Source organism: Peromyscus californicus, unplaced genomic scaffold, assembly GCF_007827085.1.
Source record: "Peromyscus californicus insignis strain IS unplaced genomic scaffold, ASM782708v3 Scaffold_5__1_contigs__length_169319896, whole genome shotgun sequence".
NCBI classification, from domain to species: domain Eukaryota; kingdom Metazoa; phylum Chordata; class Mammalia; order Rodentia; family Cricetidae; genus Peromyscus; species Peromyscus californicus.
In genome coordinates this window covers 9634246-9649731 of record NW_026294573.1, presented here as the reverse complement: position 1 = coordinate 9649731, position 15486 = coordinate 9634246, and the positions used below count along the sequence as shown (strand labels likewise).

Below are 15486 nucleotides of genomic sequence, written 5' to 3'. Positions count from 1 at the left end.
AGATCTGCCTGCCTCTACCTCCTGAGTGCTGGATCAGAGGTATGCACTACCATGTCCAGACTCCCTCTATTATGTCTTAAAAATATTAATTTAATGCTGAGCGGTGGTGCACGCCTTTAATCCAACACTTGGGAGTCAGAGGCAGGCAGATCTCTGAGTTTAAGGCTAGCCTGGTCTACAGAGTGAGATCCAGGACAGTCAGTGCTACACAGAGAAACCCTGTCTTGAAAAAACAAACAAAATAATTCATTTAATTAATTTAATGTCTTTGTACACGAATGCACAATCAAGTGCCATGGTGTAGGAATGAGAAGTTCACAGAGTTGATTCTCTCCTTCTATTATGTGGATTCCAAGGATTGAACTCAGGTTGTCAGGCTTGTTGGAAAGGACCCTTACCTGCTGAGCCATCTCACTGGGTCCCCACTGCTTTTTTTTTTTTTTCCTCCTTTTTTTCCTAGTCTGGAAATCACAGAGATCCCCCTGCCTTTGTCTCACCAGTGCTGGGATTATAGGTGGTAGTTGCCCACCTTGGCTGGGCTACCATACCCCATTGTGTTAAAAAGCTCTTGGTTGTAATTTTGTTGCTGCTCACTTAAAGTATCCCCTTAATTTTATGGGTTAAACTGTTTCTAAATTTTGGTTATAATTAATAATGTTGCAATTAAGGAATTGTTCAAAGTTCTGTGCAATCATTTTTGGGTGCTGATCTGTATCTTTTTTGTTAAGTGATACATTTGGTTGGCTTTTAGAAAGACTGTATAGCAGTTTTCATTCTTCCAGGAGAAACTGACAACCATTGTACTCTTTTAAATAATTAGTGTTTTTAGTTTTAAATCTTTGCCAATTTGGGGCTGGAGAGATGGCTCAGTGGTTAAGAATGAGGACTGCAGAAGCTTTGAGTTCTGTTCCCAGGACTCAACCAGGCAGCTCCTATCCACCTGCAGTTCAGGGTATCTGATTCCCTTTTCCTGGGCACTGCAGACCTCTGCCCTCATGTGTTTACAAACACATGCTTATAAACTTAATTAAAAAAAAAAACTAAAATTTTTTGCTAATTTGATAATACATAACTTTTTGTTAAATTTGAATTTCTTTATTAGTGTGTTTGATCGTCTTGTACATTATATACACGCTTGTTTAATATTTGGAAGGAAAGGCAGCTATACTCACTACTATAACTAACACAGACTTTACATTTGAGAATCTCATTTTTTTTCTTTACTTGATGTGAACTATCCTCTTTAATATAGTTAGTAAGTATGTGGTTTTTAAGCTGTTGTTACACACACACAGAGGAAAACACTCTTTTTGTGTATTGGATTTCATAGTAATATAAATACTCTGTTAACATGAACCCACTGTTCTGGGAAATAAAGCTGTCTTTTAAGAAAATGCTAATAGTCTGTGCTCCTCACCCCCTAAAACAAAACAAAACAAAAAAAAACAAAACAAAACATGGTTTTTCTGTGTAGCCCTGGCTGTCCTGGAACTCACTCTGTAGACCAGGCTGGCCTTGAACTCATTTAGATATCCACCTGCCTCTGCTAGAATTAAAGGCGTGTGCCACTACCACCCAGCCTTTATTTATTTATTTATTTATTTATTGATATGTGGTATGATTTTTTGACAGTACTTACGGTTTCTACTTGTTTTATGCAATTGCTTTGGACTTTTTTCTTTGCTAATTAAGGGTTGCACACATTTCTGAATTTTTTAAAAAGTTCTGCTTTATGGCTGTCATATACCAAAAGGGTATTGTGTTTCATTTCAAGTTTCTATTTAACTATCTTGTCTTGTCCTATAACAGCTCTTTAAATCAGGTGAAGGACTTTTTGAGCTTATAGGTAATAAGAGAAGGTCCCATTTTGTGTTAGTTTTCAGAGATCATTTGGGGTGCATCTTAAAGTCCTTGTGGATGTTATGGTTCCTTGCTACATTTCCTGTTTTCTTTTTTTCCACTTCTTCACCTGTTTGCCCCCACCATAGTGACTCTTTTTTCCTCAGGTTCTGTGTGGTTGGAAAGTTTCTCCAGTTCAGCCAAGCCCCTGCAGTCCTGCAGCTTGCTTATAAAATAATCACTCAGAAGCTTATATTAATTACAACTGCTTGGCCATTAGCTCAGGCTTATTACTGACTAGCTCTTACACTTGAATTAACCCATAATTCTTATTTATGTTTAGCCACATGGCTTGTTACCTTTTCTCAGTTCTGCCTTGACATCTTGCTTCCTCTGTGTCTGAGACAAAATTTCATTTATTCCTGGCCAGACTATGTAGCCCAGGATGACCTTGAACTTTTGATCTTTCTATGTCCATCTCAGTGCTAGGATTATAGATTTGTACCACCATACCTAGTTTATTGATGCTGAGAATTGACCCAGTGAGTTCAAGTGGGGTTACTTACATGGGTGAGGGATTGCTTCTTCAGCTGTTATTGCTGAAGAAAATGTCTCTTCTTTGTTAGCAAATGTTAACCATAACCAGGGAGGGATGGAGCCTTGTGAGCCCTACCCTCTACTAACCTGTAAATTCTCAGAGAGGGATGGGGATTTGTGAACTCCTTCTCTTCCATTTAAAATGTTGACAGGCCAAGTCTTGTGTAGGTAATCATAGAGCCTGTGAGTTCATGAGTACAATGGCCACGGCATGCCCAGAAGCCAGGGTTCTACAAAACTCTACCCTTCCCTCCAAGTCTTAGGCCATTTTGCCCCTCTTCCTTCATGATCCCTGAACCTTAGATGGGGTGGTATAGATGTTCATTTGGGCCTGAGTGTTCAACAGTGTCTCATTCTCAAAGTCTGACAAAATTCAGACTTGAGTAAAGTTCATTTGGCTGATGTTGGAAACCAACATGTTGGTTTACTACTTTTCTATGAGGAATTTACTCACATTTGCAAGACTAGCATATTATTTTTTTCTATTGAAATCCTGGTCCTGATGATCCATTGAACAAGGCATTAGAGGAAAGGGAATTGATTAAATAAATACTGTTTCAGGTTAGGGAATTATAGCATGGTTTGTTCATCACCATGAGAGGCATGTCCTGCTGATAGGACAGTAAATCATGAAGTGGATTGTCTGAGCCTTCCTAAGTTTTCAGTAAGCCTTTGTCATTGACAAACCATTAATTACTCCTTTTGGTGGATGCGTTGTCCATAGTTAATAACACTGTGGCCAGTCTTAAAGAATTAGTGACTGGGCTGGGGAGCCAAGATTGGTGTGAATGTAGAATCCCAGCTCTGAGTAGGCAGGGATAGTCAGTTCCCTGGTGCTCTCTTGCCAACAAGCTTCATGCCAGTGAGAGACTCTATCTCAAAAAAAAATGTTATGGTTTCTGAAGAAGGACACCCAAGATTTCTCTCTAGCCTTCATGTGTGTGTCCATATGAACACAAACCCACCCCCACCACCACCCCCACCACCAAAAGAATTAGTCATTGGTCTCTTTTGTTTTCTCTGTCTGAATATTTTTTTTTTATGTTTGTTTTGGTTTTTTTGGCCAGAGTTTCTCTGTATAACAGCTCTGGCTGTCCTGGAACTCACTCTGTAGACCAGACTGGCCTTGAACTCACAGAGATCATCTACCTGCCTCTCCCTCCCAAGTGCTGAGATTAAAGGTCTGTGCCACTACCACCTGGCTATTCCTTGGTTTTAATACTGATCAAAATACTAATTTCCAGGCTCTTAGAATAACCTCACCTTAAGCCTCGATACTGACAGTAATATGCATTTTTAAAATGCCAATAAAACTGGGTGAGATGATGCATTCCTGTAATCTCAGCACTTAGAAGGCTGAGGCAAGAGGATTGCAAGTTTGAGGCCCAGTTTAGCTACAAAGATTCTGCTTTGGGGTGGGAGGCACTAATAAAGCTCTACTAAAAATATACATCGTGCCTAAGACAAATAGCCTCCATGTATACATGTTTGCCCTCTTTTTCTTCTTGAGAAAAGACTATTTCTGACTCATGTAGCCTGATATACACAATACTGTTAGTAGAATTAAGAGTCCAGGACTGTGGTGTTCTGATCTATAATTATACAACTTTTTATAATTTTTTCCCTTTTTTTAGTTCAGGCTTACCATGAATGTATGATCCTTCTGTCTTTGCCTCCTGAATACTGAGTTTTCAGGTCTCTATCACTATGCTTAGCTTTGAAAAAGTGTCTAATGTTTATATATCTTTTCCAAATCCTTTAATTTACTTTAATAAAATATTCCAGGTGAGCTACATGGAAATTTACTGTGAGAGAGTACGAGATTTGCTGAATCCCAAAAACAAGGGTAATTTGCGTGTACGTGAACACCCGCTTCTTGGACCCTATGTGGAGGATCTGTCCAAGCTGGCGGTCACTTCCTACACTGACATTGCTGACCTCATGGACGCTGGGAACAAAGCCAGGTATGATAGGAAATAGACTAATAACTGAGTCCTTTGACATATTTTGAGGTTTTTTTTTTCCAGTGTAAGAATTGAAGCCATGTTTGTAGCTATGAACGTTGCTTTAATTGTAGTCATTTGAGAGTCTTTGGCTATGCTGGAGAGGTATAAGCTTCAACATACTAAGTAGCTGTCTTTTCATTAAAGTGGTGCATTGTTGCAACAGGTCAGAACTTTCGTTGAGTTAGCTCTTAGGTATTGATTAAGTTATGGTAAAATGTTAGCTGCAATGTCTAGATGAGGCTGTGGTAGTAAATGGATTCTGGAATAAATGAGCACCGGATGAAGAATATGAATTAAATGCTCTAGTGATTACTAAAGGGATAGCTGGAGTATGAAAAGTGATTCTGATGGGGTGCCTTTTGAGTCGTGGGGTAACTCGATGGGCTTACAAATAAGACAGCATTTAGAGCAATTGTGTAAGTGACAGTCCTTTAGTCTAAGTAAGTTTAAAGCTGTTGTCTGTGATTGTTACGTATGCTTGTATAGAGCCTGCCATCCATTTAACTCTCATGGGAGAATTCTCTTGTCAAGCGGTACCTTTGGGTTTATTTAGGACAGTGGCAGCTACCAACATGAATGAAACAAGTAGCCGTTCCCACGCTGTGTTCACCATCGTTTTCACTCAGAAGAAACACGATACTGAGACGAACCTTTCCACCGAGAAGGTAGGACAGCTTGTGATCTCTTGTCATGAAGACACTTTGTGGAGAAAATTTTGAGAAATCCCTTTTATACTACTACCCTCTGCATTTTTTGGACAGGATAAGTGTTATTCTTTTATTTAGTGAAGGTGGTTTTTGAAACTTTTTTTTTTTCAGAGCTGAGGACCGAACCCAGGGCCTTGCGCTTGCTAGACAAGCGCTCTACCACTGAGCTAAATCCCCAACCCCTGGAGGTGGTTTTTAATTTCTACTCACCATTTACCCTACACGGGTGTTCAGTGTGGGTCTTTAATGGAACTGAAAGATATTAAACACAGTTAAAAAATAATTTAAAACTTTGGGTCTAATTATCTTTTTTTTTTTTTTTTTTTTTTTTTCCCGAGACAGTTTCTCTGTTTAGTTTTGATTGTCCTGTAACTCCCTCGTACACCAGGCTGGCCTTGAATTCACAGTGATCTGCCTAAGTCTGCCTTCTAAGTGCTGGAATTAAAGGCATACTTAGTTTCTTTCTTTCTTTTTTTTTTGTTTTTTGAGACAGGGTTTCTCTGTGTAGCTTTGCGCCTTTCCTGGAACTCATGTTGGAGACCAGGCTAGCCTTGAACTCACAGAGATCCACCTGGCTCTGCCCGAGTGCTGGGATTAAAGGCGTGCACCACCACCGCCCAGCTATACTTAGTTTCTTAAGAAACGGCTAAACAGTTTTCAAAACAATCATTGCCACTAGAAGTATATGAACGCTCTAGTTGTTTAATGCTTCATGTTCCTGCCAGTGTAATAGGTTTCGTGTGTGTGTGCACATGTACGTACATATAGATGTCAATGTATGTTAAAACGCGGCCTCAGTGTGTACCTCTCTGGCTGGCCTAGAACTTGCTGTGGAGACCAGACTGCTTGGAGTTCACAGAAATCCACCTGTCTCTGCTTCCGGGGTACAGGGACTACTCCTGTCTTTGCTGTTGAGTTTTGAATTCGTTATCACTGTGTAGAGCAGACTGTCTTTGAGCTCATGGATGAGCCTCCTGTCTTTTCCTCTGCCTCTTGGGTATTGGGATCAGAAGTATGCACTACCACACCTAGCTGTCTTGTTGCTTTTTAATTTCCATGGTATTGTTCTTTACTTAGGTCAGTAAAATCAGCTTGGTGGATCTAGCAGGAAGTGAACGAGCTGATTCAACTGGTGCCAAAGGAACTCGATTAAAGGTATTTATTTTAGCCAAGTGGTCTAGTCAATTAATGTTTTGTAACATGGATCCATAAACTGTGGCTATGGGCCAAATCTAGTTACTGCCTGGTTTTACAAACAAAAGTCTTTTGAGAGATAGCTGTAACTTTTAATTTATGTATTGTTTATGGTGGTATTTACTGTTTTGATACAGGTTCTCATGTAGTCCAGGCTGGCCTTGAACTTACCATGCGGCTAGGATGAGCTTGAACTCTCTGAACCTCCTCCCTCCATTGAGTGTTAAGGGTGTGTGCCACCATGTCTCTTTTATGTGGTGCTGGAGATTGGACCTGGTGGTTTGTGTGTGTAGTCAAGCACACTACCTATTGAGTAGTGACTATCCCTAGTCCTCTGTGACTGTTTTATGTGCAATGGCAGAATTGCACCAGAGACTATGTGACCTGCAAAGCCCAATTTTTAAATTTAATCTTTAATGAAAAAATTCCTAATTATTGATCTATAATTTCAATGAAATGATAAGTTAGATAGCAAAATAGGTAGGGGAGAGTTTATGGTTAAGAGTGAAAGTTGTATTAGATTTTGAGAAATGGCAAAATTTGGCAAGAGATATACAAGATACAGATGTATGAACAAATGTGGACTTCGACAGAAATACTGTTTAACAAGGACAGGGTGTGTGGTCTCAGCATGTTACCAAGGGTGCAGAGCAAAGAGCAAAGGCTACAGGTGTCTTTAGAACTTGTGTCTTAAAGAAGCAGATATCAGGGCTAAGGAGATGACTCAGTGGGTAAAGTGCTTGCTGCTACTCAAGGACTTGAGTTCAGATCCCCAACACCCACAGTGGGGGGTGGGGGGAGAGGAGAAGTAGATATGCTCAGCTTGTAGCATTATAAGTGGTATGCAGTAGTACAAATTCTTCGTTGTAATTGTTCCATGTTTGGTGTTTATTTTAGGAAGGTGCAAATATTAATAAGTCTCTTACAACTTTGGGCAAAGTCATTTCGGCCTTGGCAGAGGTGGTAAGTTTTCTGTTTCACTCTAAGAGGAAATGTCTGCTCAGCAAGTAAACTTGCTGATACTTATGCTTCTTTATGTAGCTTATACTGTTGGCCTTTCTATGTAGGTTTTTAAATTTTGCAGGTAGGGCTAACGTATGATACAGCTTTGTACTGAAAGTAGAATGGAAACAACTGTACCTGTGTAAAGCTAGAGCAGAGACATAAAATTGGATTCATTTTTTTTGAGTCCTATTTCACACCTCATAATAACGAAATATATTTTTGGAGCATTTTGAATGATGTGGCTTTGGAAAATGATGTTAATTTAGAAGCCAATAATAAATATTTTTAAAATTCAGTCATGTATCATTTAATGAGATGAATACATTCTTAGAAATGCACCATTAGGTGATTTTGTCATCGTAGTAAGTAGGAAGAATATACTAGAACAATGAGGAAAATAGAATAGTGATATACAGGTGAGTCTCAATCACCAAATGCCATATGTTCAACATAATTATGTGTACTTGTGTGTTCTATATGACTGGCGATATAGTAGGTTTGTTTCCACCAACATTCCTACAAACAATGCATTATGATACCACCTAATGACAGCAACAACACTGTGATTTTTCAATTCCATTATAATCTTAACAGACCATCGTTGTCTCTGCAGTGCACATGTAGATGAAAAAGTTCTTGTTTTTGCAGCACTGGCACAATAAAGCTAAAACAGAAGTTTGCATAGTCTTCATTATTTAGGTTTAAAACCCAAGGTGGTTTTTGTATGCTCTAATTTAGATTAATAGGTCATTTAAATCACTTAGAATTAAATCTCTTCTTGTCTCTACAAAGTACTCTGATTTCCATTCATTCTAGAGGCTTATCCTGTGTTCTTTTTCTTTCTTTTAAATGCTTTCATTTGTAGGATAACTGCACCAGCAAGGTACGGCGGGGTTGGTCACACTGAACTAGCTAAATGATCATCTCTAGGGTTTTCACATTTTTAGAGATAAATAGGGCAGGGCATATGTTAGAATAGAACCTTCAAAAAGGTTTTCATTGCTTTTTTTCTGGCTCTGAAATTTAGAATGATTGTTTAGAATGATTGTTTAGGGTGGCTGTGAATCATGAGACTTCATACTAGAAATAATTAAGGAGCATAAAGAACTTTGGAGAAGGAATAGACTAAAGGAATGAGAGAGAAATTTGAGGAAGCTTTTCCGTTGTGTCGTGATGTTTGCTGCAGTGATCTCTAAGAGCATCTCCTACGAGTTCTGTAAACCACTGAAAGAGAGTAACTTACATTTCCTCTAGTCCTGTTCTGAAGCATAGTTAATTGATGGAGATTATTGCAAACTAAGAAGATAAAACAAGATTATATATTACTAGTCTATCTAGATCCTGTTTTATCTCACTTATTTCCCACCATAGACGCTTATGAGTAATTTAAAACATTTTTCCTATTATTTGGTTATACATAGATGAAGTAAACGCTGTAGAATCAATTTAAACTTTCTGAGTGATTTTTTTTTTTAAGATTTATTTATTTATTATGTATACAGTGTTCTGTCAGAAGAGGGCACCAGATCTCATTATGGATGGTTGTGAGCCACCATGTGGTTGCTCGGAATTGAACTCATGACCTCTGGAAGAACAGCCAGTGTTCTTAACCTCTGAGCCATCTCTCCAGCCCCCCAATTTAAACTTTCAACAGAAGCTAGAAAAGATTCTTTGTATCTTCCTTTACTCAATGGTGTATATTTTCTCTTCCTTATATTTCTATACAAATACTCTTAAATTTTTTGTTATGCTTCTGAATATTCTTCTTATATTAAGAGCACCTAAGAGTTAAGAATTATATGAGATAAGGTCAGGGTAGAGGCAGTATTTGCATTAAAATATTAGTATTCAGATGTTTTATTTGCTTTTTTCTACTTTTTGGGTCTTGTTTTAAAGGATTTTTCTTATTATAGTTGTGGGTGGGCTTGTGCTGTGGTACATGTGCAGATGTCTGAGGACAACTTTTGTGAGTTGGCTTTCTCCTTTTGGGAACCAAACTTTGTGTTGCCTGGTATATCCAGTCCTAAGCCATCTAACTGGTTGTGTTGTTTCTTACCTCCTTGTCAAAGAAGTGTTGATAAGTGAAATACTAGGTTTGTTTTAAAATATTAGCAGGTCTAAAGCTGTGGATAAGTTATTGTAGTATTATATTGTTAAATTTACTAAATTTGTTCCTTATAAACTACATCTCTGCTGAAGTATTTACTTGTGCCTGCAATTTACTCAAATGGTTTGGGTAATGGTAAAATAATAATGGTTAAAGCTACATGGTAATTCTACCATGTACATTGTAATACTACTCTCTTGACTTTTTGTGTTATAAAGATTTAAAAATGAAATGTTAAAAAGAAGTTGTTTTGTATGTGCTTTTTGCATTTGCTTTTTGAGGCTGTGAGTAAAGCATGTCAATAATGATAGAATTTCATTACAGTTTGATTATTTCAGAAGTTTAGAATGGTTTGCTTTTCATGTGAATTCTCCCCCATAATATTGCTAAAGTTATTCCCTTCTCTTTAATAGAGTAAAAAGAAGAAGAAAACTGATTTTATTCCCTACAGGGATTCTGTTCTTACTTGGCTCCTTCGAGAAAATCTAGGTATGTTGACTGCTAGTCCACATTACTTTGTAGTTGTTGTTTAAAGCTGTTTAATGATGATTTTTTATGGCTCATTATTCCATGTCTGCTTTAGAGAAGAATCATCTCTGGATGATGAGTTCATAGTAACTCAACCTGAGTGCTTCTTGTCTTTTTCTGGTTTTGCTTTTGATTTTCCCTGGTTGGATCACTTACTTCAGGACACAAACTAAGGAGCTGTTACTGTATTCTGTACTCCATACAGCTACTTAAAATGTTTTTTCTTCTTCAGAGCCCACTGCCCCTGCCAAGGCTTATTTATTTTATGTGCCCAGGTGTTTGCCTACATGTATGTGTGTGTCTGGTGCCTGCAGAGCTATAAGGCAGCTTTGCATCCCCAGGAACCAAATACTGTTTTCTGCTAAAGCAGTTTGCACTCTTAACCACCGAGCCATCTCTCTAGACTCTTCCTTAGAGTACTTAGAAGCTCACATTCCTCTGCATTTCACACAGCCAAGTACACACTACATTGTCTTAATTCTCCTTACTGCTGATGTTTTTGGACCTTTCAGCCTTTTTCTCATTTCTTGCTCCTCCTCATTCAGAAAAAGCAACCAATCAACTTTCCCATCACCGAGGGCAGTTTTGGTGGAGTGGTTGAGATCTTGATTAGAGTGGTTGTTTGTTTACAGCCCAGGCTGGCATTGAACTCCTGGTACTGGCTCCTGTGAAGGAATTATAGGCATGTGCTACCTTACCTGGTTAGAATAGTTTTAAGGGAGAGTAGGATGGGAACTGAACAGGAGAGTCAGAAAGCAGAATGTAAGTAGAACAGTGCATAGCATGGAAACAGTTAAGAATGTTTTTTGGGTTCCAGGCGTGGTGGCACATAGCTATAATCTCAGCACTTAGGAAATGAAAGCAGAAAGATTGCCAGCTCAAACCAGCAAGGCTACATGAGACCTTGTTAAAACAAACAGATGAAAAAAAGAAAAATTTGCTGGCTTTTGATTAAATTTTAGGGTCTGCTCTCAGCTTTAACACAGTAAATAAAATTCTCCTTTTAAAAATGAGTGTAATTTGAGATACTCGTAATTCATTTTCCTAGGTGGTAACTCCCGAACTGCAATGGTTGCTGCTCTGAGCCCAGCAGACATCAACTATGATGAAACTTTGAGCACTCTGAGGTACTTTTCCTTTGATCTTAGTAGCTGAGTAGTTTTGTATGCCATAGATTTTCTTACACATTAAGGGCTGTCATGTGATCCTTTTTTCTCATAATATTGGGAAAATTATTTTTGTTACAAAGGAGTTTACTTATGTTGCTTCCAGATTCACTGGGATAAGTAAGAGCTTTTTTACAGGAAAGATGTTCCAATTATTTGAGTGAGATATTGGATAACTTTAAGATAATAAAATTTTCTTATAGTATTCATTTTTGTTAATAGAAGTGTTCCCTTTTATAGATAGTCTATAGATATGTTCAAGTTGTAAAAAGTAATGCAATTATCAGTACGTGTAGCACTGAAGAAGTACCAACATAATATTCATAAAACTTTTATATATAGAATAGTTTAATCTGAAACTATCTTCCCTTTTCCCATTAAAGATACTTTTAATACAGCAAAAGAACACTATATAGGTTGACGGACTGGGTTTGAGTCTTCTCTCTGGTGCTCATTTCTGTTGTGATCTTAGCCAAAGCACTGAAGTTCTGCTGAACCTCTATCACTTCTGTAAAGTGCTATAAAGTCTCATACAAATAACTTACTTATCAGAGCTCTTCAAATGTTTGCTTTAGAGGCAAATAGTATGTTATTTCTGAGAAGTAGAGCCTCTGAGAAATGGTAAGGATGCATTTTCTTTCTATATCTAGGTATGCAGACCGTGCAAAACAAATTAAATGCAATGCTGTTATCAATGAGGACCCTAATGCCAAGCTGGTTCGGGAGTTGAAGGAGGAAGTGACCCGATTGAAGGACCTTCTTCGTGCTCAGGGGCTGGGAGATATTATTGATAGTAAGTGAAGAAGGACCACATAGCATCTTCTTTCCTCTCCAGATTCTTGTACTTAAAACAAGTTTAGGGCTGGGTGTAGTGGGCACTTGGGAGGCAGAGGGAGGCTGATTTCTCTGAGTTCAAGGTCAGCCTGGTCTACCTGGTGAGCTGCAGGCCAGTCAGAGCTACACAGTGGGACCCTACCTCAAATAAGTAAGTAAGTAAATAACATAAGCTTAGATTTTAGAGACTTGATGAATCTAAATGTTAGTAAAATGGTTTTACGAGGTTTTTTCCTTAAAAATGCCAGTGAAATGAAATAATCTCAAATTTTCTTTATGTGCCCCCAAATCCCTGATTTTTTTAAAGTCAAATTTATTCTGAAAAATTAACCACTTCATAAAAGTATTACTTGGAAGCTCTTGTTTCCCTGGATTAATGCAGTAGTAATAATGCATGTGTAAGAATTCACCATTCCAGTCTACTTCTAAGTAAGATTTATCTTTGAATGACTCTTGTTCTCTATGGAAAAGTGAAGAGGAAAAGTCTAATTCTTGTCAAGTTCAAGAACTAGACTTCCAGCAAGTACTGTTGCACGGTGTTCTTTTATAATTCATGCTTTTAAAACTCAGTCATCCTGCTATATAGTATGTAATCTAACCTTTTCTAAGTTGTGATTGGCAGTGGAGCTCATTAGTGATCGTTATTGCTTAGCAGGTATAAGGCTCTGGTTTTAACCTCAGGACTTGCCATAAAATAGATTCTTCAGATAGAATATGGGTTTACTTAGTAAAGCATATTTTTATTTTTAATGTAAAAATATTATATACTTTGAAATACTAACTGATTTCAAACCCTCCTCCAACTTACCTCTTATGTATTAGAATCTGGATTTTAATTAATATAATTTGTGAAAATGATAATATATATATTACTGAATTTTCATTTTTTTTTAGCTTCCCAAATGCCAAATCCCAATCTTATCTTGCTACTGAATCTGAACTTTGACCCTTCTTGTATTTTCCCTCTTGCTTATCTTTAGTTGATCCATTGATCGATGATTACTCTGGAAGTGGAGGCAAATGTGTGTATATCATGTATTGGTTATTTCCTGTATGCTGACTTGCTAATTGGCCTTTGCTGGGTCAGCCTCAAAATGAGCTTTGCATGCCAGCAGTCCTAACAGGGAAATCCCAGACAGAGTGTTAGGTAACATCACATTCTCTTGTTTTGACCCTTCTCCATTTAGCAAAGTAACTTCATGACTTTTAGTTTATGCCTTGACTGAAATTGAGAGGTATAAGAATTTGAGTCTCCCACTCAATCTTCAGTGTTTCTAGCCATATAATTAAATCAAATTCAGCATCACAGTTGGTAAGGCTAGTGATGATAACAGCACACATTTATCAAATGTCTATAATATACCTGGCCCTCTTCTAGGCAGCATAAATATATTATCTCTATTAATTCTGTTATTGATAAAATTACTTTATCCCCACTTTACTATAGCCAGGAGTGGTTCCTTTTCTGAGGTGCCATGGTTTCTCGTGTTTAGGTTAGGCAGTTTAACTCAGAGCTCTTGCTTTTAATCATTACTACATCAATACCCCCTTTTCCCTCTTGAGTTGCTTCCTTTTATGAACCTATTATTTAATAGGAAAATTCCTTTTTAATTAGCATTGTAAATGTGAGTCTTTGTATAATTACAAAAATCATTTCCAGTTAGTCAAACTGTCTGTAATTAAAGAGCTCTGTGCATGTTGGATTAGCACGCACTTGTGCTTATATGCCATTGGTTTTCTACATATTTGAGCCTTATCTTACATGATCATATTTAAATAGACATTTTATCTCTTTTCATAAATTACAACTTAAAATTTTTAAATTGATGTCTGAAGTGTATGATTTAAATGAAAATATATATTACAAAAGATCACAAGCCATTATTTTCAGTATAAATGTTAAGTTGACAAGGAAATAGTTGCTTATGCTTTTAATATAATTCATCAAGATACGTTGAATCTCAGTTTGGGGATTTTTAGAGTCTGTTGATCTGTTTATTTGTAGAAAGCCATTTCAGACTAGGGAATGCATAGGAGAACCCAAACATAGTACCAGTTACTGTGCTGACTTAAGCCCAGAGGACTGGCATGCCCAAACACATGTGGCTCTTGGCCTGGAACAGCTCTGTCTGAGATCTCCAAAGCTGAAGGATATTGGTGTGGAGAGGATGCCTTTTTGATCTTGCTTTTGTGTTCAAGGTGCTGCTGCTGGCTTGTTGCCTATCTCTTCTCTGAGCAGCTGTGGCATTTCCTGAAAACCATGCATGACCAAGTTTTAATCTTATATCCACAAAGGAGAGCAGCCCTGGCTACTCCTCAGTTTCCCTTTGGATCTACTTCTTATAATTCATTTTAGGGCTTGCATGTGTCCACAGGACCTTCTAAGCTCCATCTATCCCTCTTTCCCACCTTGCTGCCATCATCTGACAAATGAGTTTTGCTCCAGTTCCTGTTTGCCTTTTAAAACATGCCTCTTTGCTTGTTTCCCCATGTTCTATATTTGCAGATGGTAGTTTTCAAACTGTCTTGAAGCAACTGCCACAGACTATAAGGGGCTTCAAGAACTGGTTTTCATTGAATAGTAAAGATTAGTAAACCCAGAGAGTGACTGTTTTTTCCAACTACTTCCATTGCCTCATATCCTTTAAGAAAAACCTAGTTTTGATATGAATTCAAGTAATGTAGATTTTCTCAAATTTAAAAATGAGAGCCAGCAAGATGGCTCAGTGTATAAAGGTGCTTGATACCAAGCCGGAGAACCTGATTTAGAGTCCAGGTTCTCACATAGTGGAAGGAGAGAACTGACTCTCACAAGTTGTTCTCTGACCACAAAGGAACACGTACAAAATAAATACATGTAATAAAGAAAACATTTAATGAGCTAATTTTAACATCGAAATGTAAATGGATGCCGTGGCACCCACCTGTGATCCCAGCGGAATCAGCACTCAGGAGTGGGAGGCCAGAGAACCAGGAGTTCAAGGTTATTCTCGGCCATATATCAAGTATGAAGTTAGACTAAGCTGCATGAGACCCTGTCTTCAGACAAAAAAAAAAAAACCAAAAAGGATTGTACCAATAATGGTGGTTTCTTTGCTATTCATTTGAGAAGGGTGATTAATGAATGAAATTACAAAAAAGCAAATCACTGAGTTTTATTATTGGTGCACTTTTTACCAAGAACAAAGTTTAAGATGGTAATTTTCAGTTGCGCCCTAGGCCTTGGTTAGAGAGAACACGTCTTGAAAGCTTGGCTGTCGCACGAGGAAGGAGACTCCCAGCGGCTCATTGATTGTGCCGTTAGACACCGGAGGGTTTTACTTAAATTATCAGATAGCTTTTAATTTTTGTTTTCGGTGACTCATAAGTGGGAAATATACTAAAACTTGTTAATTCACTAATTGTTCTTTTCTGTTGAAACAACCACTCATTACAAAGTTATTACCATACTTCCTCAAAATTATTCTCATTTTTGTTTCTTTTAATTTAGAATATATTTTTGG

The 15486-nt window shown here is 37.7% G+C and overlaps 1 protein-coding gene across 15 annotated transcripts in view; it reads left to right on the top strand.

The window, feature by feature from the left end:
* Positions 1–15486, top strand: part of Kif1b (kinesin family member 1B) — a 145809-nt gene that overhangs the window by 41878 nt on the left and 88445 nt on the right. For 6 of the 15 annotated variants that reach the window (XM_052717442.1, XM_052717447.1, XM_052717437.1 and 3 more), the window contains exons 6-14: positions 4222–4400; positions 4996–5107; positions 6227–6304; positions 7241–7306; positions 8214–8231; positions 9869–9944; positions 11032–11110; positions 11800–11942; positions 12964–13005. In XM_052717442.1, the coding sequence (XP_052573402.1) occupies positions 4222–4400; positions 4996–5107; positions 6227–6304; positions 7241–7306; positions 8214–8231; positions 9869–9944; positions 11032–11110; positions 11800–11942; positions 12964–13005 (793 nt within the window). The remainder of the gene's footprint in view (positions 1–4221; positions 4401–4995; positions 5108–6226; positions 6305–7240; positions 7307–8213; positions 8232–9868; positions 9945–11031; positions 11111–11799; positions 11943–12963; positions 13006–15486) is intronic. The other 9 variants (XM_052717444.1, XM_052717448.1, XM_052717440.1 and 6 more) reach the window with 3 other exon arrangements.